The following is a 27,162-nucleotide window of genomic DNA, read 5'->3' as shown; positions in this document are numbered from 1 at the left end:
AGACACTGTGGGGCAAAACTTACTAAGGCCAAAATGAAGGGTAAAATACACACATGCACATCTTCCCCCACTTCTTCTACAAAAAGTTGATGCAATTTTGCATAACTTGAAATATTTGTGATCTGACTTTTCTGGGTCACTGTTATTCCACACCATTTAATGCTCACAATAGCTCCCACTGAGTGCAGTTCTCTCCTGAGAACCACGGGATGTCCGACCCCCGAGGCCTTAATGAGGCACTGTCGAAAGAATTTGTGTGTCCCAAAATGAATGCTCACATCGAGGTTACACACATCTCCCCAAGAACGGACTTCCCTTCAGCCACAAGACACACGTCTTGTGCCCCACTCATGAAATGGGAAAAGCTGGGATGACTAAACTCAGTTCTGGGAGAGCTCAGCCACCCTGTGCCTTACCAGGATGTGCCACCAGGCAGCGACAGTGACAGCCTGAGCACACACAGCTCTTGCCTGCTGTCACCCATCTCACTGCCACCAGACCCATCATCACCATTCTGCAGAAAAGGTGCAGGAAGTGGTTTTTTCTTCCCACTTAGGAGCTACTTGCAGAACAGAAGAAAGCAAGAAGAGCCCTTCATGGAGGGACAAATCAGCATGGCCAGGCAATTCTGAAAGCAAATGCTTCCTCCAAGAAGGCATCAGGCACTGCACTCCTGTGCACGGTCACCATGCGCCAGCAGTGAGGGGACAGCCCCGGCCCACAAAAAACCAAGAAACAGCTCTGCCCACAGAACTATCAACACACAGGGGACCAGGGCCCTGGGGAAACGTGCTGACAGGCCAGGTGAACACTGGAAAAGGAGACCAACAATGACAGAATCCACCTCAGGCGCAGCTGAGGGAGCTGGGGGTGCTCAGCCTGGAGAAAAGGAGGCTCAGGAGGGACCTTCTGGCTCTTCACAATTCCCTGACAGGAGGGGACAGCCGGGGGGTCAGGCTGTGCTCCAGGGAACAGGGACAGGATGAGAAGGAACAGCCTCAGGCTGTGCCAGGGGAGCGTCAGGTTGGATATTGGGACATTTCTTCACTGAAAGGATTGTCCAGTCCTGGCACAGCTGCTCAGGGAAGTGGTGGAGTCCCCATCCAGGCACTTGGGGACATGGCTTAGCGGGGACCTTGCAGGTATCGCACAGCGGCCGCACCCCATCACTCTTGGACTCCGTGAGTCGCTGAGGCGTCCGGGGCGGACGGGGCGGAGCCATCTCGGGGTCCGGCCACGCCCCCGCCCCGGCTCTGGGCCCGCCCCCGCCCCGCGCCCCGCCCCGCGCCCCTCCCCGCCCCGCGCAGGCGCAGACGCGCAGCTGGGCCTCATGCGGTTCCCAGCCGAGCCGGCCGGGAGCGGCGCCGCGCGCGCTCCGCATCTCCCGCCCGCCCCTCCCGCGCGCGCGCCGTCCGCGCGCCCGGCGGCCACAGGTGAGGGCGGCGGGCGGGACCATCCGGGCAGCGCGGGGGGGGGGGGCGGCAGAGCGGGACCGCGCGGACCCCGCGGGCCTGGCGGGGCCACGCGGGCTGCGCGCGCCGGAGGTTCCGCGCGGCGGTGGCGGGAATTTCTGGCGGGAGGAGCGGGCGGGGGACCAGCCTCGGCGACGGGCGGACAGCGGGGACCGGCCTCAGCGACGGGCGGGGAACAGCTTGGGGGTCGCTGTCAGGAATGTCAGGGGCCCGGGGCGCGTCCCCCTCGCAGAGCCCGCGCTGAGGCGGTGCCGGTGTCTGTCGCGTCCAGGCGCGGGGCAGATGAAGTACATCCTGGTCACGGGCGGGGTGATCTCGGGCATCGGCAAGGGGATCATCGCCAGCAGCATCGGCACCATCCTCAAGTCCTGCGGGCTGCATGTCACCTCCATCAAGATCGACCCCTACATCAACATCGACGCCGGCACCTTCTCTCCGTATGAGCACGGTGAGTGCCCCGCGGGCTCAGTATCGGGGTCTGCCGTTGGCCCCGGGGCTGCCTTGGGTTGCGGTGAATCATCTCCTTTGTACGAGTCTCTGCCTGGTGCTGCCTGCGGGAGCCGCAGGCTGAGCCTGCCAGCACTCCGGGCTGGCTGGTGAGGCTGCTGTGCCCACAGCATGGATGTGCTCTGGTCTGTTCTTGCTGCCTGTTCGGGGAGTTCATTCCTCCTGCACTGGTTCTCTTGGTTATATAAGGATTTTAGTTTTATTTGCCACTCCTGAACTTGCCTTGGCAATCAGGGAAGGTGTTTCCTTGCACTGACTGAATTCTTCCACGTGCCTGACGTGTGCGCTTGTGCCTGTTTCTGTGTGTGCAGGGGAGGTGTTTGTGCTGGATGATGGAGGGGAAGTGGACCTGGACCTCGGGAACTACGAGCGCTTCCTCGATATCCGACTCACTAAAGACAACAACCTGACCACTGGGAAGATCTATCAGTATGTCATTAACAAGGAGAGGAAGGGAGATTATCTTGGCAAAACAGTCCAAGGTGATGCAAAGCTTCTTTTCTGGTGCTTAGAAATGCATTCTGTATTTCAGTCCTGGCTGGATGCTATTGTCTTTCATCTTCACTTAAAGCTCTGCACCATTCTGTTTGTGTCTAATGTAGCCAATGATAAATGTGAACAGACTGCAGACTAATACACCTGGGGTTGTTTGTTAGGTGGTTAAAATGGTTTATGCTTTTGTTAACATATGTCATTCGAAAACTCAAAATCAGTCTCATCCCTTTTTAACCATTCTCCACAGCTGGTTGACATTAGGACTTCTACAGACAGTTAAAAACAGAGTAACTCTCTCTGCTTAGAGCAAAGACCAGTTTGTGCTTGAATCTTTTAGCTTAAAGGAAATGATGCTTGCATGGGTTTAAATTGAGGCAGGGTTCCATTTCCTGCCAAGGCACTTGAAAATCACAGCCAAGAATAATCACTTCAAAAATGCATAGTTCTTTAAAGACACAAATTCCTGCTCAAGCCCTGTGAGAGGCACTGGCTAGTGATTGTCAGTAATTTGCTCTGTAATGAGTTAAGAGGGAGGAACGTGTGTGGGGGCTTTAACCCTTGCCTGGGTTTCCTTTCCAGTTGTTCCCCACATAACAGATGCCATACAGGAATGGGTAATGAGGCAGGCACGGATTCCCGTGGATGAGGATGGCGTTGAACCCCAAGTTTGTGTGATTGAGGTTTGTAACTTTTTAAAAGTAGATTGTTTTGTTTCTTGTATGCAGTAAACTGATCTATATGCATATTTTGCATATTTTTTTTCAGAAATGTTCAACTTGGCATGTTACTGAATGGGTTAAAAATTCTACTTGCTCTAATCTTTTGAATTGCAACCTGCTGCTGCCTCATGAGGGGCAGCCCCACGGGACCCAAGAGAACAGCTGGAGATGTGTCAGGAAGATTTAGGTGGGATATCAGGGGAAGGCTCTTCCCCCAGAGGGTATCCAGGCTCCCCAGGGAATGGGCAGTCTGAGGCTGCCAGAGCTCCAGGAGCATTTGGACAGCACTGCCAGGGATGCACAGGGTGGGATTATTGGCGGGTCTGTGCAGGGGCTGGACTGCATGATTCTTGTGGATCCCGTCCAGCTCAGGAGATTCTATGGCTTAACTTACAAAAATGAATTTTAGCTCATGTAACTTAATATGCTAGTCTAAGTTAATTGAGCTGTGCCCTCTTCCTTGGTGGGTCGAGGGAGGGTGGGTAAATCCCCCTCTGGAAAGCGTTGTCTTACCTCCTCAGCAGTAAAAAAGGAGCCTCAGAGTGACCAGTTGAAGCATAGACATGGGGCAGGGAATGGTGCAAGTTAGTGGTGACAGTTTCCAGAGTGTTTATGGAACATTCTCCTGCCAAAGGAGATGGAGCAGAGTGAAGGCTCTGACACTGCTGAGCTGGCTGCTGGGATATGCTAACACAGGAGAGAGGGAGCTTGTCACAGAGCCCAGGTCATGGTGACTTGGACTCTGCCTGCAGCTTGGGTGCCAATTTCTTTGCCAGGATCACAAGCCCAGATCTGAAGTACCAAGGAGGCACTGTCTGACAGGGCTTGGGAATCTCCAAGGATTGTCTTGTCTCTGTTCCTGCATATGTACGCTCTATAATTCTTAGATCTTAGGAGAAATTTTGCTTCTCAGTGCCACCTAATGTTCATAAATCATAATTTTAACATCTAAATCTTCTCTCTGAAGAGAAAATAGAAGTAAAGCAGGTGTCTCGGGAGAGGTGCTGCCCATATGAGAAGGTGTTTCTTGTGTTTTTTTGTTTTGTGGGGAAATGATGAAGGTAGAATAGTACTTGGAATAGATTGGAGGCAGTGGAAGCAGTGCATGCAGCTTCCTGGTGCTTTTCATGGAATAGAATCACAGAGTATCCTGAGCTGGAAGGTACCCACAAGGATCATCCAGTCCAGCCCCTGTCCCTGCCCAGACCCCCCAACAATGCCACCCTGTGCATCCCTGGCAGTGCTGTCCAAACGCTCCTGCAGCTCTGGCAGCCTCAGGCTGTGCCCATTCCCTGGGGAGCCTGGGCAGTGCCCAGCACCCTCTGGGGGAAGAACCTTTCCCTGATCTCCAGCCTGAGCTGCCCTGGCTCAGCTCCAGCCTTTCTCTTGAGTCCTGTCCCTGGTCAGAGATTGGAGCTGCCCTTCGGGAGGAGCTGTGTTGGTGTTGATGATCCTTCAGGGTATCAGAGGGATATGCTGGGGAGATGTTTGCGTGTTATGTATTTAGTGTACAGCTTCACAAGGTGCTCTTTTGGCAGTAACTTTAATTCCCACTGTTTGTGTGTTCCCAGCTCGGGGGCACGGTGGGCGACATCGAGAGCATGCCTTTCATCGAGGCCTTCCGCCAGTTCCAGTTCAAAGCCAAAAGAGAGAATTTTTGTAACATCCATGTCAGTCTGGTTCCCCAGGTAAGGATTCAAAACGTATTGGTGGTCAGAAGCTTCCTCAATCCAAACTTGCTTCCTAAATAGGCATTTCTGAAATGCTGTATCTCTCAGTACTGTTACTTCCATATTTCAGTGTATATAAACTTCTGGCAGAAATGCAAAGATTATATATTAAAGTTAAAAAGTCTCACAGGATTGAACAGAAACTTTGCTGTCGCTGTTGAGCAGCTAGCAGAGTAATGAAGGCACCAGTTCTCAGTGGCAAGAAGGAATGACCTTTATTGTTTTGATTTCATCACATATATAGAGTTCTCAAAAGTCACCCAGATTGGTCAGTTAGAAGCCTTCCCCCAGGCCTGATTGGCCAGGCCTGCACTGCCCAAGTTCTGGGACACTGTTCCAACAACATCCAAACTTTATCTTTATTTACAAAACACAAGAAAACTTCTCATGGGAAAAACCTGTGCTAGCCACACTTTGCAAATATATAAATGTGTGATAAAGGCTTGGGAGTTGCAGCAGGTGCAGTTTTGTATTTTTAACTGCTGAATTGTCTCCTAGCTTTTGCAGGGTAAACTTGATTTCCAGGGTGAAAGCTTTCGGTTTTCTTCATTTGCATGGCCTTTTGTTTCTGTAAAGCTATTTCATGGCTGTTTGGAGTCACTAATAAGATCCTACTCCAAGCTTTTCCTGGAGTTCATTAATAGTTTTCTTTCTGTTTGCTTTCCCACCTGCAAGATTTACATTAGCTGTTGCTCATGAAGTATGCTGGGTTACTTTGGAAATTTTAAAATATAATACCATATTTTGAAACATAATCTATTTCTTCCCCTAATCCATATTTTTAGTATGTGTTTTCATCTTTGACAGTAATTTCATTGACTCACATCTGACTGCTGTGTGAGCTATATGTAACAATCTGAGGGGCAGTTGCCCTTGGTTCAGAGAATAAACTAAGAAGAGGTGTTGGGAAGTGGTCCTTTAATAAGAATCAGTTAATTAGGAATCATAAATCAAAAATTTCCTTGTGTGCCAAGCAGGTGGGATGAAAAGCACATGAAGGTACTTCATGCCGTAGAATCCCTGATATAACCTCAGCTGTGTTATCTGCTCTGGTTTTGAAGACAATTTGCAGTCCCAGCTAAACAAACAACAACATCTCTACTGCAGGAGTCATTTGAAAAAAAGAATTCATGATTTTTCCATGAGTTTGAGAGAGCATGAGCATTCCTGGTGTCGGACTGAGCTGGATTTGACAGAGCAAATTGATAATTATGGAGTGCGGATTAGTCCTTATTCTCTTCTCTCTTTTCGTCCTTCTGTCCAGGACAGGTGATTTATGGAGGAAAAATTTGAAATATGAAATATTAGGTATCTGGAGGTAGCAGCAGATAAACCTTTGGTTCTCTGTCACTCTCCTTCCTACACTTCAGTGGACAGAATGGAACTCGGGTTCCTGTTGGTTGCTTTCAGTCTTGGGGATTAAAATGGGGTACATGAGGTTCATATGAATTGTCTGAGAACTGAGTCAGAGTTTTTACAATGTAGGTATAGAGTCCTGATTAACCTGCTGCATTATTGCTGCTTATCATTATTATCTGATACACCAACTCCTGCTCTTCTCTGACTAGCCAAGCTCGACAGGGGAGCAGAAGACCAAACCCACCCAGAACAGTGTTCGTGAGCTCAGAGGTCTCGGGCTCTCTCCAGATCTGGTAAGGTTTGTGTTCATGGCTTTGAATGTAAAAGTCTGGCATGTTGCAACAACATTACTTAGCAGTCTTGTCTAAGTAATGCTGAAGTTGAGACTTCTTCTGTGGTGGTGATAAATAAGGAAAAGAAACGGAGTTAGTTTTTGTCTTATGAATGCCTGAGTATTTCTGTTTTACGTCACAACCCTGATGTTTCATCTCTGTTAGATTGTTTGCAGGTGCTCCACTCCACTGGATACCTCAGTAAAAGAAAAGATTTCCATGTTCTGTCATGTTGAACCAGAACAGGTAAGGATTGCTGTCTGTGCTTCTTTGCAGCAAATATTGGAGCTGTTTGTAAGATGCTGAGGGGAGTTTTGTCTGAGCACAGCAGTTCTTGCTCTGTGTTTTGGTAGCTGCATAATTCATTTGTTCCTTTGTCTTGCCTACCTTCCTGACACATGGACCTGTTGCTAAATGAATTCTTGATGTGCCAGCACCCAGGTTTTCTTATAAGGTAGTTGCTGTAAGCTGAGAGAATTCTGTGGAATCCAAGGTGATTCCTGAATCACTGTTTTGACCTTAATTATACTTCCATATATCTTCTCTGAACATAGAAGAAGGAGATTTTCCAGTATTTAGAGGTGAAAGAATTTCTCCAAATTAGGTTTAAAGGATATATGACTGTATTTCATACACTGCTCTTTTCACAATATTATTCTTCTGCCTGAGATTTGTTGAGGAGAGATTGCACAGAGAGGTTGAAATGGTATTTGGGAGAAGCATTGCCTCACTTGAATGTTGTGTGATGTGCAAAAATTCCATGTTAGTGTGATTCTTTCTGTACTGGGACTCACAGCACACTCTGAGATGGACCTTGGAAAATAGTCAAAAACTATGTAGGCTGAATATTAGCACTTTCCAATCCAGCTGGAGCTTGAAAAAATTTTGTCTTTTTGTGAAAGACTGAGTATCACTTCACAATCCCAGGTTCTGTCAAGCAATTTTTATTAATTTGCTCTACAACAAGACCAAACTTGAGTCCTGCAGTTTCAAGCACTGCACTGCTGGCAATAATGATGATGTATCATCAGTAAAATATCTACCTCTTGTTAGTCAGGAATTCAAAATCAGTTGGCTCTTGTCCCTTCCCAGGAAGTTCAATGCAGTTCTATGTAGTTGTTGCTCTTGCTGTAGTTGTACTTGGATTGCAAAGGAAACAGCACTGAGGGTGAAAGAGGAAAATGTGCATCCAAGGAGGTTTGACTGCTGCAATGTTGAACTCTGCTTTCATTTCAGTCAGTAGAAATGAGGATTTGAAAGTAATTGTGCTAGTGTGTTTTGGATCCCTAAAGTACAGCTTCATTATTAACAGACAGGTGACAGTTGTCCTGAGCCATCTTTTCCCATTTCAGTGAACTAGAACTGTGCTGTAGATTTCCCTCACTGACCTATGAATTCATTGCTCATAATTGCTTTATCCTAAATTTGATAATGGGCACCCTGTAAAATATGTTGCTGTATTGGGGTCACAGATTTCTCTGGGTTTGAATCAGGCTGGGCACCCTGGTTAGGACGGGCAGTGGTGGGAAGGGGGAAGCTGTGCCTGTGGCAGTTTGACTGTAGATTCACTTGGGATTCTGTGTCACAGGACACTCTCTGAAGTGTTCTTTGAACTTTGCTGTGTGCTCCCATACCGTGCTGGGCAGCTGACTCCTGCTGCTAGGTTACTGTGTTATAACCCTTCCCAAGGGGCTCTAGCGAGCTCTAATGCCTTGGAAGTGCTGAAGGATGGCCTTTTCAGGCATATGGAAACAGTATTAAGCTATTCATATGTTACTCAATACATTATTGCCTGGAAGTTTAGGTGGTCATACGGTTTTCTGCTAGAGACAGCAATGCTCTGAATATCTGTGTAAAATAATTGCACAGGCAGTGGATGCCTGTGTTTTAACAACGCTCTTATTTTATGAGCAGGTCATTTGTGTTCATGATGTCTCCTCTATCTACCGGGTTCCTCTGTTGTTAGAGGAGCAGGGAGTTGTGGACTACTTCAGGCATAGGCTGGACCTTCCCATCGAGAGGCAGCCCAGGAGGATGCTCATGAAGTGGAAGGAGATGGCTGACAGGTGAGCTGCACTGCTGGGCACACTTAACACACTTGAATATTGGTTTCTCTTGCTGGTTGTTGGTTGTGAAATGATTAGTGTTATTTCCTGTTCCTCAAGTGTTCTTACATGCTCACAGTGCTTTTTCCTTTTGCTCAGAGCCCCATCCAAACCTTGAATGTTTCCAGGGGTGGGAAATTCACAGCGTCTGTAGACAACCTGTGCCAGTGCCTCACCACTCTCATTGTGCAAAATTCCATCCCTATATCTAGCCTAAATCTCCTATCTTTTAGTTTAAAACCCCTTGTTCTGGCACAACAGACTCTACTAAAGTGTCCCCATGTTTCTCATAAACCCTCTTACTGAAAGCCTGCCTTAAGGTCCCCCTGGAGCTTTTCCTTCAGGCTGAGCCACCCCAATTCCCTCAGCCTTTTTCCATAAAATCCTGCAAGATAAGGATCTCAGTAAGTTTGTGTTGGTACTGTACTGTCTTGTGTTGAACCCAGTTTGAAGTAATTAGAAGATGGGACAGGTCTGTCCTCCCTTTTTATGAAAAAAAGTCTCAGTACCTTACAAAGTGTTGAAATCCTTTTGTAGCTATATGGACATGTCAGGAGCGTCAATAAAAAGTACCTTGAGTGTGCTTTCAGGCAGGTGAGAGAAGTGTTTGATACCTGTTCTGAGACTCCTTGGACACTGAGGGTTTTTTTCTTGTGAGGAACAGACTCAGTGTTCATGGGGAAATAGTGAATAGAGTCTCTTAATAAAGGGCCTGAATGTCAACTAAAGCCTTAAGTAAGAAATTAATTTTCAAGATCTAGACGTTTTCGTTTATTTCTGTGACTGATACAGCCCAGTCAGTAACATTTCCTTTTGATGGGGAAAGCCCTTGGTAGCCAGGGCTACCAACTACCAGGGCTACCAGGCTTCAACTTCTGGGTTGAAGTTATCTGGCAATTCTGAGGTAAAGTTTTAACAAGCTCTTGGCTGTAGCCAGGAATGTTGTGTGAATCCCGTGCTGCCAGCTGCTGGGGATTGAAAGTGTAGGCAGCACAGCCTTAGGACTCCAGGAATGCTCTCTCTGCTTGTAGCTGCTGATACAAACTCTGTCAGCAGCGTGGGAAGATGCTGTGCAGTACAAACACACACCAAACTGTGCTTTGATCCTCTCCTAAGAGTTCACTGCAGCCTTTGGATCTAATACAGCTTCCTGAAAAGGCAGTTTGGATCTGCTCAAAATGGCTTTTCATCATCAGGAGAGATAAGTTAATTTATATGTGGCTTTCTGCAACTGTTACTCTGGGTCATAGTTTTGATCTTGCTTTGATGTTTTTAAGTCGTAATTATTATAAAAGGTCACTCTTCCAAAGACATCAGCTCTGTTGGACAGAGTTTGAAGAGCACAGCTGTTTGTTCCTTGAAAAGCTGAACAGAATGTAAGTGATTCCCATCCCTCTGCTGTTACTGGTGGAATATACTGTGTGTTCTGGTGTTTTGTAGGTATGACCGTCTACTTGAAACATGTTCCATTGCACTCGTGGGCAAATACACCAAGTTTTCTGATTCCTATGCATCTGTCATCAAAGCCTTGGAGCACTCTGCCTTGGCCATCAATCACAAACTTGACATTAAGGTAGGGATGGGTGTGTGTGTGTGTGTGTGGAAAAAATGCACCCATCCTCCTTCCACCTAGAGTGCTGCCCATCCTAATTCAGATTTTCACAAACCCATAGACAGAAAGGGAGAAGTGATCCAGCCAGTGAACTTCCAAATTGTCCTTGGATCAGAACAGCTGTTTTGATCATCACAACGTGAAAACAACTGTTACCAGGCCTTAACCAGCTTCAGAGCAAAGCAGCCTCTCATCTTGTGAGCTGTACAAGGTGTCTGGAATGGATGGAGCACTCCTCAGTGCTCAGCTGAAACTCCTCAGTGTGCTGGGCTGTGACAGGGGTGGATGGATTGGAGGAGGGCAGTCTCTGCTTTACCTTCTCTGACAGTTGTTGCAAGTGATCCTTTTTTTAGGGTTGTTGCTATTAACCTTGTGGTACTCACAGGTTTTATGATGCTCTTGCCTCAGGGTTTATTAAGGTTTTCATGCTGGTTTGACTGCACAGGTGGTTTTATGGATCTTGGTCATGGCTAGGTGGTCTGAAAAAATGAAATATGTACCTGTTGCCAGAAATTTTCATTTCAGTAGACTTTTAAATGTCCAGCAGTTTCATGGTGCCAGTGAGTCATGGAAATAGGTGGTTGCTTTATTAACAGCACTGATCTAGATCTGGGTTACCTTTCGACTTCCAAAATCAGTAGAGGTGAAAAGAAGAAAAACAAGTAAGACTGGTGAAGTGCAAACCCTGCACATGCATCTGTGGGTAGTCTCTGGTGCAGCTGTGTCTGAGTGGCTCAGAAGGGAAGTGAGCTCTGTGCATGAAGATCTTAGGCTGAAGAACTGAGTGACAATGGTTAGTTAAAGAACTGATTAGTAGTTTTGCAACCTCAAAAAGAAAAAAAACCAACCCCAGAATTGTTATTTTAAAGGGTTAGCAGCCTGCCAGAACATCCAGAAGTTCAGAGGTATTGGAATACTGGAGATGAGAGAATGGAAAAATTGCAGGGTTTTTTTTCCATTGTCATAACACCCTTTTTTAATTACAGCAGCCTGTGTTTCGCCATATCCTATTTCTTCTTCAGTGCCTCTTGAAGAGGATGTTTATTTGATGAGAGAGTGATACAGTTTTTTCTCTCTGTGTGGTGGTTTGTGTCTGCGCAGCCCCATGTTCCCATCTTGCTGTGCTGCATTAACACCTCACATTTAATATTACAGCCTGGGGCTCATGGGCTTGGTGTGTGTCACAGCAGAGCTGCAGAGAGGGGAAGACAGAGAACTCATGGGTTCTGTTTGTGCACCAGTAGTAGGATGATGAGGAAAGTAGTTTTGTTGGCTGACAGATGGGAAATCAGCCCAGTATCCATTAGGAAACAAATCCAGAGCTATCCTGGAGGAATTATGCTATCTTAATTTAATGAGAATTCAGGAGATCCTGCACACTCTTGTGGCAATTTCTCTTTTTGTTTTTTTTTTTTTTTTTTTTTTTTTCCCTAGTACATTGACTCTGCTGACTTGGAGCCAGACACTCTGCAGGAGGAGCCTGTGAGGTACCACGAGGCCTGGCAGAAGCTGTGTGGTGCTGAGTGAGTTCTACTCTGGCCCTTTCCTTGGAGAATGTCTGATAAATCTGCTGCTGCTGACAGCTTTGGAATTAAGGGGCTCACTGGAGACTGTTTTCTTAGGCACTCTACCAGCACACTTGACAAGGCCCCAGATACCTCTCAGGGGCGTTTAGGATAAGATGTTAAATGGAGAATTGTTAAATAAGTGAGGGAGCAGTGGGGGAAATGTTTATGTAGGTGAGGATTTGCATACCTGCATTATCAGGTGGAAACCGTGAGAGGAAATCAGGAGAAAGGAAAGGTACTGGTAAAGATTATTAAAGCCAGAGTGAGAATGAAAGGTGTAAATGGGATAGCAAGTTCTTTAGAAATAAAGTGTGAGAAGGGGAAAAGTGTTGGTATGCAGAGGAATGCCAAGAGTTAGCACAGAAAACAAGGACAAGTGGGGCCTCTTACCCCTCCAGGCAGCGGGATTTGGGTGGAATCAGAAGAAAGAACCTCCTGTAGAGTTCAGTGTTAGGACTCCCTGAGACCATAGCAAGAGGCTTCCTCAGCAGGGGCCTGGCTGGTTGATGTGTTTGCAAATGTTTGGTGCTGGGCATGTGAGTCCCACAGCATGAACCATTTAGTATGGTAACCTGCATTGTAATTGGAGTCTCTCTTTGGGAAGGTAAATCTGGCATTTTTAAAATATTTCCCTGGAAATTCAGTTTTATGTGACAGCTTATGTGAAGTCATGTGGAAACTGCTGCAACCAGGCCTTGCCACGTGGCTACTTCAGAGACCTTTTCAGGAGAGAGGTCTTGCAAGTCCAGGATTTTATGGGAGGGAGGTGGTGTGTGGTTTGGGGGAGCCATGCTGAATGGGATCTTTTCATCCTCATGCAGTGGAGTTCTGGTTCCTGGTGGATTTGGTGTTCGAGGGACAGAAGGCAAAATTCAAGCTATTTCCTGGGCAAGAAAACAGAAAAAACCCTTCTTAGGTGAGAAACATGTTTCATCCATAAGAAGAAATAAAGGAAAGGAAGTTGAGTAACAGCCTAACTGGTCTGCAGCAAGAGCTCTCCTGGATTTCACTGGTATCTGGGATGTGCAGTTTTGAAGGCAATTGGGTGGGAAGGCAGAGATCTGTGCTCAGCTTAGCTGGTAGTGCAGCCTCATCCCTGGTTAGCTCTGAAGTGGTCAGAGTTGGCTGGGATGTGCTGACAGGGAATCTGTAATGAGGGGATAGCAGTCTGAGGGTGTTCCAGAGCAGGCTGTGGTGATCTTGACGCCAAGAAATACATGACTGCATTTCAATGAAATGCCTGTGGTGAGAGATTGAACTGGTGTGTGAGCAGAGGGGATGGGAAAGGGAGGGGAGCAAAGCTTGTCAGGACTAGAGACTTAAATCTCAGTCCAGATCTGCCTGATCCAGGTTTTCCTGTGGTCCATGATACTCTGTGAAGGCTTTGCAATATGGGCTCAGAGGTCCTTGTCCTGACCTGATCTGTGTCCTGCCTTTCCTTCCATAGGAGTCTGTTTGGGAATGCAGTTGGCAGTGGTGGAGTTTGCTCGCAGTGTCCTTGGTTGGCAAGGTAATTGCACAAAACCTTTCCTGCCTTTTGGTTGTTTCAATAATACCTGTGATTTTTTCAAATACTGGTGATTTTTAATTTTTCACAGGTTTTATTTTTGCCCTCGGCCTGTAAAATTTCCCATCTCCTTTGCAAATTCAAAGTAAAAGGAGCAATTTCCTTATCCTGTTTAAATCAAAATCAATGGAGTAAGTCATGCTTATAATGACAGAAAGCTTCCTATTGTTTAGCATGAGGTTCAGCTCCTGAATGAAGCACCCTGGTGGCCTCTGTGTGCTGGGCATCTCAAATTCCCACTGTGGCCAGTAGGAATGAAGTCCAAAAAGCAGTTCAACCAGCCAGCAGTTGCAGGTCCTTCACTGAGTGGAGTGACCTTCTGAACTCCACAGCTTGAGTTGAGCAGATCCCTGTTAACAGAACTCCCTTCAGAGAGTGCTAAATTGAGTTCTCAGCCAGGAGTGAGGGTGAGGTAAAAGGAGTTTCTCTGACTATTCTGCACCCTTCCCCTCCCTGCCTTTATTTCTGTATTTGAAGCTGTTGAATGTGTGTTTTTCATGAACAAGAGTGGGTTGCCCTAAGCCTGTAGCCTTTGAAATTGATACCAAACAGTGCTGACAGCCCTGTTCCTGCTGCCTGGGGTGAGTTCTGTGCCCAGGTGGGGCTCAGCACAGCTGGTGATGAGAAGCAGCTGTACCTGGGGCAGGTTCTGTAGGAGATGTCATGGTGTGAGAGACTTGGTGTTTCTGATTGCTGAACATTACATTGCAGATGCGAACTCCACAGAGTTTGACCCCAAAACTTCTCATCCAGTGGTGAGTTTATGGTGACTTACTTGTAATATCCTCACTAGACTTACCTGCACATCTCTGGGCACATTTGCCCAGAGAAACAGTGGTTGCCCCTGGATCCCTTGGAAGTGTCCAAGGCCAGGTTGGACAGGGCTTGGAGCAGCCTGGTTTAGTGGAAGATGTCCCTGCCCATGGCAGGGGGTGGAACCGGATGGGCTTTAAGGTCTCTTCCAATCCAAACTGTTGTATGATAACCACAGACAGACCTGAATTCCTGGGAACATTTGTGGAAGGCTCTGTGTTCCTTGTCCAGGGTCCACCATAATGATTGGCTTCTGCTATAATTTAAAATACTACTCAAAGTGAGAAAGTTACCAAAAAAACAGCTTATGATGTTCTTTATCAGAGAATAAGCAATTCTAATTTGGGGATTTTGTTCACATAAATGTGCATGTTTGTTTAACATGCAGTTCAGTAAACAGCACAGTATTGGTTTGTGAGATCTGTGTGGACTCTGAAGCCATTTCCTGTGTGAGAATTTCCTGAATATCCACAAACCTCCCACATGTTCTGTGCATCCTTTACTAGAAGAACTCAGCCAGCTAACCTGGTTCTGTTGTTCTGCCTTGTCAAGACAGTGTTCCTTGGGGTGGTTTCCTTTTTTTTACATGAATGTTGGTGTGGTTTCTTTCCTTTAATGGGTCAGAGTCTGCTTGGACTTACTCCTCCCTTTGGATTCTTTCCACAGGTCATAGACATGCCAGAACATAATCCTGGGCAAATGGGTGGGACCATGAGGCTTGGCAAGAGAAGGACACTCTTCCAAACAAAGAATTCAATCATGAGTAAGGCCCTTCTTCCCTCTTCTGGAAATGTTTCCTGGGAATGGCTTGCATGTATGGTGGGTATGGGGAAGTGAGACCTGGGAATGTTGAAGCATCCTTGACTGGCGGGTGTTCACAGGCTGTTGTGGTGGGGAAATGGGGATCAGGGAATTTGATCCCCTCCAGAAGTGACAGATTCTGAAGGATACCGTTCAAATGAATGCGTTAAAAGTTGGTATCACTGCTCTAAGGAACATCTTACTTTTGGTGCAGGGAAGCTATATGGAGATCATGATTTCTTGGAGGAGAGACACAGACACAGATTTGAGGTAAAAATGCTCCTGTAGGTATTGAGCTTTCCTGTGTAATCCAGACACAAGAGATCACGGCTTGTCTTGCTTCTGGTTTTCTAGGTCAATCCACAATTGAAAAAGTGTTTTGAAGAGCAAGGTCTGAAGTTTGTGGGGCAGGATGAGGAAGGAGAGCGTATGGAAGTGGTTGAGCTGGAAGGTGAGTCCTTAATCAGTTGGTTGCTGGGTGTGGGATGGACAAGGGAAAGTGTTCAGAGGGTAATGGAACAGGTTTTTTGTGGGACCCATTCAGAGTGTCTCAGAATGATTCCATCCATAAAGTGATGGTAAAAATAGAATCCCATGTCCCTGTCCATTTATGGACAAAAGGTATGGAAATGATACTTCCCCATCATCAGGGCTTCAGCATGATCAGGATTTCACCTGCAGCTCAGCCACAGGTTTGAGAGTCTTGACATGAATGTTTTGTGTGTTTCTCTCAGAGCATCCTTTCTTCGTTGGTGTTCAGTATCACCCCGAGTTCCTCTCCAGGCCCATCAAGCCATCACCCCCATACTTCGGGCTTCTCCTGGCATCTGCAGGGAGGCTCACCCACTACCTACAGAAGGGCTGCAGGCTCTCACCCAGGTGGGTTTAAGGCAGACCCCAGTTAGAGCTGTCATGGGACAGTGCTGCTTCCTGCAGGATAAACTGGAGCATCCTCTTGGCACAGAGTTCCTGGGGATAACTGGGGGGTATTAGTATTGCAATATCTCTTCTTTCCACTCTTTCTTTGAAAGCTCATGTCGGGTGTGTTGAAGCTGATTGTGGGGCCACAGAGCTGTCCTGCAGTGAGGCCCTGGCTTTAGGGAGAGGAGATTTGCAGCCTTGTGCTGTCAGTCAGGGTGTTTGGGGAAACTGAGGCTGGGCCTGCTCTTCTACATGACTGGAGACCTCATGGGTTCTTTCCCACATTCCTCAGACAAGTCCCAGGTACAGGCAGGTCCATAAGAAACTTGTTCCTGCTGCCGATTTAAAGAACAGGCCCTGGTGATTGCAGCCTCCTGGGTTTTTTTCTGCTGACTTCAGCTTTCCTTGTTTCAGTCTCCAAGTGGTGTTTTGGGTGGATTTAATGGTGCAGTTACTTAGTGCTGCTGCTCCCCAGCACCTGCAGTTCTGTTTGGCACTCAGGACTGTGCAACAAATTACAGCCACTTGGTATTGACCTGTTCTCTTCCTCACAGAGAGGGGTTGACAACCTTGAGGGGTTGCTGAGTGCTGTCAGGCACTAAACAAAAACCAGACCAAATGCAGAGGAGAATTAGCAGTGTCTGTATCAAACCCAGGCAAATGCAATGCCAATTAAAATGTTTGATATGTGGGCTGAGCTGCAGTGCAGCTGCACTGTGGGATTCCTGTGCTGGTCGAGACCATGATGGTCAGGTGTGCTCCAGGAGAGTTTCTTGTGTGGTAGTGCCTCATTTCAATGCCTCCAACAGTCGAGGGATCTTTAACTTTCTGCTTTTGCACATTTGAGTTTGAAATGGCTCCTCACAGCAGAGGAGCCAGTTTTCCCTGTGCTACAGCATCCCATCTCAGAATTATCAGTCCTTAAAGCACTTGTGCTCCCTAACCGCAAATCTCTGACTCCTGCAGGGACACCTACAGTGACCGGAGCGGCAGCAGCTCCCCTGACCTGGAGATAACAGAGCTGAAGTTCCCTTCAGCAAATCACGACTGATTCCTGGTAATGCTTCATGATCTCAACCTCTTCCTTTTGGAAAGAATTCCTTGCTCAGTCTTTGCTGCTGGCATCTGGCTTTCACATTATTTGGTAAAAAGCTGGCTCACTGTGAGATGTGCTGGTGCTCACATGCATTCCAGCTGTATTGAGGGCTGGGTAGTGCCTCTGTCTGTGTAACAGCTGAGGCTGGGTGTCCCCTTAGCAAAGGGACACACAGTGAAATACAAATACACACACAGGACTCTGGCGTTAAATTCAGATAAAAGTACCATGGAGCACACACTCCTGAAAATGGAGGCAGAGCTGAGCAAGGGGTTCCTGGGTTTAGGAAATTCAATATTTTGCAGTCCCTCACCATTGTTAAAGAATATTTTGGGAGTATCTGTTGTGTCCATCCCCTGGGACAGCAGTTCCTCTCAGGCTCGGGGCTCGAGCTCTGGTTTGTCAGGGCTGCAGGTGTTACAGGGATGTGAAAACTGGATGTGCACAATCCAGGGAAGGAGGAGACACTAAAACCTGGCACTCAGACTGCGCCAGCAGAACAGGCAGACTTTAAATTTGAATTCTCCCTCTGTGCAGTATGTGATCATGGATGTAACACTTCCCCTACTCTGGCTAGTTTGTGGAGGGATTTGCAGGAGTTGAGCAGCATGTGTGCACATGCCTGTGGGGTGAGAGCAGGGCTCCACTGCTGAGTGCCAGGGCACTGAAGAGGTGCAGCCCTTCCCTCCTCCCTTTGTGTAACAGACCCTTCCAGAGTGAACTGCAGAGGGAAATTAGTCAGTCCCAGTCTGTCACAGGAGTGTCCCCCATCCCTGGGCACAGGACTGGGACCAGATGCTGTGATTGCTGGGTGTTGGGCTGTTGCACAGCTGGGACAACACCAAGAGCTGAAGAATTCTCCCTGTAAATTTTTATCCTAAAGATACTCCGAACCTTGGTCTCACTGACAGTATCCCGTGTGCTTCCTAATGTGGCAGCTCTGGTGGCTTGGAGACTGTCCCCACATGAGAACATGGGACATGTGGGGAGGGTGGGAGTGTGACGTGTCCCTAGGGCTGCAGCACAATGCCCTTTGGTTCCTCTGTTGCTGCCCATGGCAGTGCTGGGCAGGGCAGGGGTTTGGAGCTGGCTGAGCAGTGCTCACTCCCTGTGCTCTGTATGAACATGGGTGTATAGAAGGAACATGTGTCCAGGGGAGCAGTTTGGTGCCTTTGGTGGTACCATAGTGCCCCTGCAAAGCTGGCAGACACCCCTGAGCTGGGCACAGGGCTCTTGTCAGAGCCCATATGTCAGAGTCTGCTGCCAGAGCTGTGCAGTTTCTGCCTGTAGCTTGTCAGTAACTCTTGCTCCTTTTCTCTCTCCCTCTCCAGGTGTGTCCTTGCTGCAGAGGAGGAGTCGGTTAGTTTTTGCAGGCATTCTTACAGCAATAGCTTCAACACCCTCAGCTTTGGGCCTTCCTAACTTACGGGTTTTTAATTTTCATTCTGAGATCCTGTCACTTATTTCCTCAGCTCTTCTGTCCTTCCTTTATTTTCTATGTAGATCTTGGTTATTTGTGGAGGAGAGTTCACAGAGGCCCCTCCAGACTTCTTTCAGTTCCTTCAGTTGCACCAGCTTGGAGGTCAAAGCAAACTGGGGGGTGGGATTTGATGTGTTGCGGGGAATCCCAACACATGGCACATGTCCTTCCCAGTGCAGGGAGTACTTGGTATCAGGGTGCCTTGGACACTGGAGTTGCTTTCTCCAATCTTTCTGCTCACTTCTCAGTCTTTACTTACTGGTGAAATTATGTGGATGGCATGAGATTCTGGGGGCTGGCTCAGGGTCTGAGCTGGGCTGTGCTGCAGAGAGGGATCTGGGCAGCCTTTTTGGTTTGGTCTTTTTTTCAGGGAAGTGGGATGATTTTTTTAATTCTTTTTTTAGTAGCATTTACAAACCTTTGGCTCTGGTGCTCTTGGTGCATTCATTGCCACAATGAACTTGTAACTGGGAAAATTTTCCTGGAAGTGTTACTCCGGAACACGCTCAGCTGTGACTGATGTGTCACTGCAGGGATGTGATGAACTGGGATGAGGTTGGGGGGCAGGAGAACAAAGCTGCCAGGGAAGCCCTGACCCGAGGGGTCTGTGCGAACCCTCCCTGTGCCAGCGCTCCTGCAGCTGCTCCTGGGGCTGGGGAACTCCGACCTCTTGCATCAAGGGGGAGGTGAGAACAGAGTGAACCACTGAACCACTTCCACTGCTGCCTTGAACTGTGTCCCTGGCCTGGGACACAACAGTTCCTGGTGCTTTTTCATGGATTTGAAGCAGAGCCTTCCATTGCCTTTTTGTCCACGTTGGAGTCGCGTGTCCTGTGCTCTTGCAATTCGCAAGGGCTGTTCCTGAGGGAGGTGCTCACCCTCCCCTCGCTGTTACCCGGGTTGGGTGGTGGGTGTTGCTGTCCAGCTGTGCAGTGCTGAGGGGGCTGAACTCCCTTGGTGCCTGGTGCTGCCATGGAATTGGCCCTGTGTGGCCTTTGGTGATTGAGAGGAAAGGAAGAACAAAAGTAGCTCCGTTGTCAGAAGTGCCGCACACTCAGAATTCAGCAGCTCGGTGGAGTTTGGGGAGAGGTGCATGGTCAGACCTGGCTGAGCCACAAAACCAAACGCTGTCCTGTTCTTCCTCAGTGATCTCCCCAGCGCCCCCTTGCTTTAGTCCTCAGTTGCTTTAAATATTCTCTGTAAAGCTGCTGTGAGCCCAGAGAGCTTCGAGCATTCCTGGTGTGGAAATTCCAGCTGTTGTTCAGGAATGATCAAGTTGCAGTGCTCTGCTACTGCTCAGTCCTGCCCTGGCCTAGCTACTCCTGGGGCAGGGTGAGATCCTCCCTCAGCTGCAGCACAACTGTGGTTTTTTTCCCCTGAAATGTTTGTTTTGGCCAAAACTGCAACTGACTGGGTCATTAAATGCTCATTTGTAACAAACTGAATAAGGAGCCCTCAGCTTGCTGTGTTCCTGCCCCATTCAGAGGGAGGGAAAGGACTGAAGCACAAAACTGCCCCATCTTGAATTAATCCCCTCTAAACTTGTCAGCTGTATTCACAGTGGGTTTAGACATGGGTTTCCAAAGTCTGCCTGTAATTATGGAGCTTCCCACTAGCAGTGGAGAAACCTGGGGAACCTGGGCTGAGCCTGCAGGCTGCTCTGCGGGGCAGAAAAGTGCAATGGAATTAGACTTTGAGCTGCCACGGGAGGGTTTGTCCCCTCCTTCTCCACAGCTGGGAGCATTTGTCTGATGAAAGACCAGGCCCATGGTCAGAGCTGTGTCACTGGGCCATGGGGTGATGTGGGGCTGTCACTCCCACTGCTGCTCTCCCCAGGGCAACCTCAGCCCTGGCTCTGGGATCCATAACCAGCTTTCCTGGGACAAGTGCTGGGAGCACCCTCCCCCAGGGCACCCTGTGCTTCCTGTACCCACTCGCAGTGAGGAGGGGCAGTGCTGTCCCCCTTTGACTCCTCATCCTCAGCACTGTGGCCAGGCTGTCCCCCCAGGCCCTGCCGGGCCCTGGCTGTTCCCAGGGCTCTGCCTTTGCCTCAGCAGCTCCCAGTTACAGAATCCTCATGGGAGAGCTGGGGGAAGACAACAGCCCACTCCAGCCCCCAGACCAGGACTCAGCACCCCCAGCTGCCCAGCCTGTCCCGGACGGGGCTGTTCTCACTGTTCAGCTCCTGGCTTTGTTGGCCCCAGGGCAGCCCTGAGCCCACTGGGCCTGGGACACTGCACCCCAATGGGGTGGGGAGCTCTGCTTTGGTGCCCACCCTGAGCAGCTGCATTTTAGTTCCTGAGCTGGGACAGCAACAGAAACGAGCAGTTAAAGAAGATGCAGTGAAATTTTCCAAATAAATTTGGCATCCACGGGGCTCATCACAGAGATTTGGGAGTTGGGTGGCTCCAAAGCATTGCTGTGCCCCAACACCACAGTCCCAGCATCCAGCTGCCACCCAGGCTCTGCTGCCAGAGGCTGCGGGAACAGACACTCTTCTGCTGCAGTTCCTGGAGGAGACAGTGCTGGTACAGCAGAACTCCAGGACCCTGTGAGCCTGGGCCGGGTCCCTGTGCTGTGACAAATGGCCCCAGGGGTGATTCACCTGGACAGGAATCATGGCATCCTCAGTGAGCCCAGGGGCAGCAGAGCCAGGCCTGCAGCAGAGCCAGGCCTGCAGCAAAGCCAGGCCTGCAGCAGAGACCTGGGGACTTCTGACCCCTCACCTGGTGGTGGACCTCAGTGACCAGCCAAGACCTTCCAGCCTGCACCTTGCTGCCCTCCCTGGGCCTGGGTGCCCCTGACCTGCCTTCTGCCACCAACTCCTGCAGGATGTCACCAGGTGCTCTGGCTGCAGCTCGAGCTGCGACACAAACCCGTGGCTCAGTGCACATGGGGGTGAGACCCATCACCCCTCACTCCATCACTCCTCACTCGTCATGGAGGACCAGCCCTACTGAGCCCCAGCTGTGGGGCCTGGCCTGGCCCCCTTGGCCTCTGGCCCCTCTGTGTTGCCCAGCCTGTGCCAGGAACCCCTCTCCCTGTGTGGGTCTGTGCTCATGGCAATGGGCTGTCTTGGGAAGCAGTGTGGGGGACTCTGGGCTCAGCCCCCACCCCCAGCGGGCTGCAGGGGTTCTTTGCCCACCTCCCTTACTGGCCCCAGGAAGTGCTCTGCAGGGTGTTGGCAGCCATGGGTTCATGGCTCAGCCGGGGGCTGCTCCTGCCCCTACACCCCCCCAAGCTCCAGACTGGAACAAGGAACTGAAAAAGCCTCTGTCAGCATCAGGCAGTACCACGGAGAGCGGGATGGGGTGTTAGCCTGGGGGTGCCAGAGGGTCTGGTGGACATAGGGAGGACACGATGTACCTCACTGGTCTCACAAACCAGGATCATTCTATCCGGCCACCCTGCTAGTGTTTTTCACTCCTCTCAGCCCCGCCCTGGCCGAGCTCTCCCACCCAGCCCCAGAGAAGTGGCCAGGCAGCCAGGGATCTCTCCCGCTGTGACAGACATCGCTGCCTGTCCTTGTGCTCCCCCCACGGCCGGGGCTCAGCCCGGCGCTGCCATCAGTGCACAAACAGCGGGGAGGAACTTGGCATCCTTTTATTTATAAACAAATCGACATAAAATAAGTGCAGAGGAAAGCACTGACTGACCCTGCTGGGGCCTGGTTGCAGCAGGACTGGCGCCAGGTCACACCGAGGGGTCCCGGGCCATTGCTGGGAGTGAGGGGCTCCTTGAGCAGCTGCAGACCCCAGCCCCGGGCCAGCAGCGCAGGCTGCGCTATAGGACAAAAAGCCTTTTTGCCTTTTTATTACTTTGGGGTTCAGGGTAATTTGTGGGGTTTTTTTTGCAACGTTGCCCCTTAGGGGTAAACCTGACTCAGTGCAAGAGCCTGGAGGGTTGGTCACCACAGGGGCCCATCCTGCTGCTGGCCAGGCCCTTGAGGCTGCAGGGGAGGGTGTGAGCTGTGGCTCCAGATGCAGAGGGTGAGCTAAGGACAGGAGAAGGAAGTGCTTGGAGTGGAGATTCCGTCCCAGCCCTTTGGTCACTGCAGAGGAAGCATGTGGGTGTGTGGGTCTGTGCTGAGGTGTGTGTGTGGGCTGACACTGGGGACAGCCCATGCTGGCCCCATCAGCCCTGTCCCAGCTCAGCCCAGGCTGGTGCCAGTGCTGCTCTGGAGTTGGGCAGAGCACTGCTGGCAGCTGCTGCCCAGGGGACACTGGTGACACAGCTGGTGGCTCCACTCCGACACTCCTTGTACAGCTGCAGAAACATGCCTGGGGACTACGGGAACCACTCAAGTGCCATCAAAAATAAATACATTAAGCTGCCTGAGACCAACAGGTGCCTCGGGCAAGGTGAAGCCCTCACAGGAAGAGCAATGCCGGTACAGGTTGCCACTCTGAGATGCTCTGGCCAGACCCAACACCCTCTCTCTTGCACACACTGAGCTGGGACAGACTGAAACTCTAGAGGAGCAAGAGGGCTCCTGGGAAGACAAACCTTGGCAGCTCTGGCTAAAAATCACCAAGAGTTGAGAGTTCAACACAGGTAGAAAAACCATCTCATCATTTTAAACAGACAACTCCTTAGTAAAAAAAAAAATTAAAAAAAAATAAATGGTAAGAAGGATCAGCCGAGTCCTGCAGCATCCAGGCAGCCTCTGACACCAAACCAGGCCTGTCTGTGCCATGGGCACACCAGGCCCAGCCCTGCTCCTCCGCTCTCCCAGCTCTCCTGGTGTGCCAGCTAGAGCCAGGTCAGGAGCTGAGGGCAGAGCTGGGTGGATCGGCTCCCTCAGTGGGGAAGACGGGGCCGCGTTGTCGATGCTCTGAGCTCACTGCGGTGCCACAGGGCCGAGGGCAGGTCGGGGGCACTGAGCCCCTCGAGGCTGGGCAGCCTCGCCCAGCCCCCCAAGCAGGCGAGGCTGGGAGCTCTGAGCCACGGAGAGAGCAGGAGGGGCTGCTGCAAGCACCCAGGCCCCACGGGCACTGCCCAGAGCGCTGCTCCATCCCAGGGAAACAGGACTGGGAGCCCACGGAGAAGCGCTGGCTGGGCAGCAGGGAGAGACCCTCTGCTTCCAACGCCCACAGCTCGAGTCTGGTGTGAAGCCCAGCTGTGCTGGGCGGCTCCTGGGGCAGTGGGGCCCCGAGGGTCTGGCTGGACGTCGGGAGTGTCCATCCGTCTATGGTGGAAAGGGGTGTGTGCATGCGAACCTGTCGGCAGGTGAGCGCGGGTGGGGACGGCCGCGAGCGGAGCTTCCAGGATCCATCCTGCCAGAAGTCCTCTCAGAACTTCCCTTGCTTTAGCTTGTCGATGTGGTAGGTGAGCTTCAGGGCTGGCCCCAGCTTCAGCCCCATGTACTTCATCATCATGTCACTCCGCAGCAAGAGCAGGGCTTTCCCGTCAATCTCCTGCAAGGAGGGAAATGACAGTGCTTGTGAGCCCCAGCCCTGCTCGAGCTAGGCTGGGCCTAAAATGTAACAGCAGGGCTGGGTGTGAGAGCCCTGCTCAGCAGCATCCCAACATGGACCCCAGAGCTGTTCTCAGAGGGTCAGCACATTCTGAGGTGGGGAGGAAGGAAAAGGGAAGTTTTGCTGACAGGGGAATGACAGAGGCAGTGGCAATGCAGGGGAGTTGCTCACTGCAGGGCATTGTCATCCCAGCACAGGAGAAATCTCCTGTCAGAGGATGTGTCGAGAGTGACAATCCTGCTGTGATGCACACAGCCCTGAAGTCACGGCTGAAGATGGACATGAGAGAACAGATCCCAAAACCCAAAGAGCCTGTACTATGTGACTAGATATTAGGAAAAATTTCTTCCTTGAAAGGGTGGTCAGCCACTGGCACAGGCTGAAATCATCATCCCTAGAAGTGTTAAAAAAACATGTGGATATAGCACTTGGGAAATGGTTTAGTGGTGGTCTTGGCAGTGCTGGGACTGTATGACCTCACAGGGCTTTTCCAACCTGAATAATTCTGTGGTTCTGTTTCTGGAGCTTCGCAGCACAGTCCCAGCCACTGGCAGAGAGTGGTGGAGCTCCTCATCCCCACTGGGGCTGATTCCAACACAGCAGCTTTCAAAGCATCTGATGCTTTACAGCACAGCCAGATGTATCCCTCCTCAGACTCAGGAGGGGATGGATCATGAAGCTCAGAATAACCAGAGAACAGCTCTGTACTTGGCATTTGCAAATGGAAGTCTTCCAGTCCCTTGCAGCACTCCTTTCCATGACCCAGTCCAGGCTGGGTCCAGAGCTTTGCACTGGACAGTTTTCCATGAAGAAAGTGTCAGTGGACTTATAAGTGAAAATTAAAAATCTCAACCTTGAACAACAGAAAATCCTGCTCTAGGTCAATGCTCAGCTGGTTTCAGGTTGGTGAGATCTCCAGGGATCTCCAGTACCAGGTTTAATCTGTTTTTCCCTTCCACAGATGAAAGCAAGGTTCCCCTCAGGACTGCCAATACAGAGCACTTCCACCCCTTGGTAGTTTTTGCATAATTAAAACAAACATTTCTCAATTACTGGTCTTTCTAAAAAAGAGCTAATTAAAAAAAGACATGTTGTGTCAGCCCAGAGCAGGACACAGCACCAGGTGTTTGTTCCTGACTTCATGAGCAGCACAAGGCAGAGGGAAGATGGTTCTTGTAGCAATCAGGACACGGAGTTGCCAAACCTCTCTTGTAGCTTTAATGGTACAAACTCCACATTGTGTCTGCAGCTGTTTTACACTCACAGATGTGCACAAGGACCACAGCCCTAGGAGACTCCCTCTTATAGGAGCTGAGCAGCAACACACTCTGTGAATGTGCTTCTTGCCAGGAAAAATTTGCCACAAGGTGAGTATTAGACTCCAGGAAGAGCAGAGTTTGTGTTTTCAGTGCTGGGGTTCCCTGTAGAGGCTCCATATACAGCCAGGCTGCTCCCAAGGCGTTCTGATGAGGATCCAAGCCCAGACAGGGCATGGGCAGGATTTATGAGGATCTTTTTATTAAGCACAAAACTCCAGCTGGTCTGAAGTGCTGCCTTTTACTGACTCTCCCGGATTTTGTGTGATTAGGCCTCTCCCAGCTGTAACACACACACACACACACACACACACACACACACACACATGTATTTGTACTTGGACTGTGGCACTCACGTGTTTTCGGAACAGGTCAGCATGGGGGCCCAGCTGTGGGTCTGACTCGCGGATGTACTGCATCACCTCCTCCACCGTCCAGGACGAGGGGTCGCGGCTGCTGAGCCGGGAGCTGTCCCGGGAGCTGAGGTACCTGTCCGACCCTGGGGATGGCAGACAGCACCGTTACTGCGGTCCCTGGCACCGCCCCGGAGCAAGTCCCCCTCAATCCACCACTTAGCTCCTCTCCCGCAGGAGGGCAGACACGGCAAGGGGCACAGACCAGTCGTGCCCCAGCTTCCTGTGGAGCATGTCTGGCACTGCAACCTTGTTCCCTCTCCTTAGGCCTGGCTTTTCAGGGCAGCCTTCTATACTGAGCCCTTGTCCCTTCCGGCAACCCCGATTTCCCTTGTTTGTCCCCAGCTCCCACTCCTACTTGTCCATTGGCTGACACTTCCCATCTCTGCAGAACATCCCCCCGGCACTCCCACATCTCTCCCCACATACACTTCCTCCTCCCCTCCCAACACTGTTAGCACATTTAACACGGCAAAGCTGGCTTAAGTTTTCACTGGCTGCATCTTCTGACAGACTGAATGCACAGGTCACATCCTGTTGTCCAGAAGCACGGCCTGAACTGGCACAAGCCTGCTCCCAATGTGCACAGCCCCTTGTCTCAGCTCTGCCAACACACGTGTGGGGGAGGCACCGTCAGCCTGAGCTTCTCAGAGGCTTTTATTGACACCATGCACCTAAAATGAAGCTTTTTGCAACCCCACATACTGCAATTAACAGTTCAGCTCTCCTGCTCTTTTTCCTCCATACAGGTAAGTGCCATTCATGCATGTGCCCATCCTCCCAGCACCACCAGGCAACTCCTGACTCTCCAGCCATTCCCAATCCATCCTCAGAGACTCAGACACCCATTTATCACTTGAACAGAGTTCAGCTCCAGCCTATTCCTTTCTCCCCATTGACCTCCATGTCCCCTCAGTCACCAGCCAAAGGAGCAGTGCCACCTGTCCACACTGCCACCTGCCAGGTGCCACCTAACAGACCTAACAGACTTGGTTGGCTTTGCAAAGTCCAGCCTCTGGTACTTGCTAAAGTTAGAAAGGTGTGACTGGAGTTAGAAAAGCCCTTTATTGCCCAATTTACAGCGGCAGGGCTGTTCTGAGCTCTTACCCCCAGAGCTAAGCCTGCGCAGGGCAGAGGTGCTACCCTGGCTGAGGCTAGAGGGCTGATGCAGGTGCCTGTATCCTGGCAGGCGATAGTCTCTGGAGCTCCTGCTGTGGCTGGATGAATTGACAGAGTTCAAGGCAGAGTCCATGGGGTCCAGGCGAGGCTCCAAGGGCCCTGGGAGGCCATCTCCCAGGACAAAGGTTTCACCTGGAACGCACCAAGCTGCAGTCAGTGCACCCGAACGCCACGGCCCGAGGGTCCCACGCAGGGCAGAG

At 50.1% G+C, this 27,162-nt stretch overlaps 2 protein-coding genes across 9 annotated transcripts in view; one reads left to right on the top strand and one right to left on the bottom strand.

Annotated features, from left to right (window-relative positions):
- Positions 1-1,311: 1,311 nt before the first annotated feature.
- CTPS1 (CTP synthase 1) lies at positions 1,312-20,025 on the top strand. Its single transcript, XM_085080903.1, has 19 exons — positions 1,312-1,433; positions 1,744-1,920; positions 2,291-2,461; positions 3,054-3,154; positions 4,765-4,881; positions 6,492-6,575; positions 6,780-6,860; positions 8,529-8,680; positions 10,160-10,292; positions 11,766-11,854; positions 12,721-12,815; positions 13,347-13,409; positions 14,178-14,221; positions 14,946-15,042; positions 15,295-15,350; positions 15,435-15,531; positions 15,815-15,959; positions 16,968-17,058; positions 18,429-20,025. The coding sequence occupies exons 1-18, from the start codon at positions 1,331-1,333 to the stop codon at positions 17,050-17,052; spliced, it is 1,890 nt and encodes a 629-aa protein (XP_084937029.1). The 5' UTR covers positions 1,312-1,330; the 3' UTR covers positions 17,053-17,058; positions 18,429-20,025.
- Positions 20,026-22,164: 2,139 nt separating this feature from the next.
- SCMH1 (Scm polycomb group protein homolog 1) overlaps positions 22,165-27,162 on the bottom strand; it is a 69,559-nt gene continuing 64,561 nt past the window's right edge. For 6 of the 8 annotated variants that reach the window (XM_085081176.1, XM_085081174.1, XM_085081177.1 and 3 more), the window contains 3 exons: positions 26,891-27,094; positions 25,727-25,869; positions 22,165-23,994 (listed from right to left, as the gene is read on the bottom strand). In XM_085081176.1, coding sequence (XP_084937302.1) covers positions 23,869-23,994; positions 25,727-25,869; positions 26,891-27,094 — 473 coding nt within the window. In that variant the 3' untranslated portion in view covers positions 22,165-23,868. The remainder of the gene's footprint in view (positions 23,995-25,726; positions 25,870-26,890; positions 27,095-27,162) is intronic. The other 2 variants (XM_085081179.1, XM_085081181.1) reach the window with 1 other exon arrangement.

Source organism: Lichenostomus cassidix, chromosome 23, assembly GCF_008360975.1.
Source record: "Lichenostomus cassidix isolate B80296 chromosome 23, HeHo_3.0, whole genome shotgun sequence".
In the NCBI taxonomy this organism is placed as follows: Eukaryota; Metazoa; Chordata; class Aves; order Passeriformes; family Meliphagidae; genus Lichenostomus; species Lichenostomus cassidix.
Note: the sequence above shows the minus strand (reverse complement) of the source record. Positions and strands in the feature narration are given on the sequence as shown.

Coding starts and splice junctions, on each gene's coding strand:
- CTPS1 (XM_085080903.1), top strand. CDS start 1,331: ATGCGGTTCCCAGCCGAGCCGGCCGGGAGCGGCGCCGCGCGCGCTCCG. Junction 11,855..12,720: donor CAGAAGCTGTGTGGTGCTGA/GTGAGTTCTACT, acceptor ATCCTCATGCAG/TGGAGTTCTGGTTCCTGGTG. Junction 14,222..14,945: donor CCAAAACTTCTCATCCAGTG/GTGAGTTTATGG, acceptor TTCTTTCCACAG/GTCATAGACATGCCAGAACA.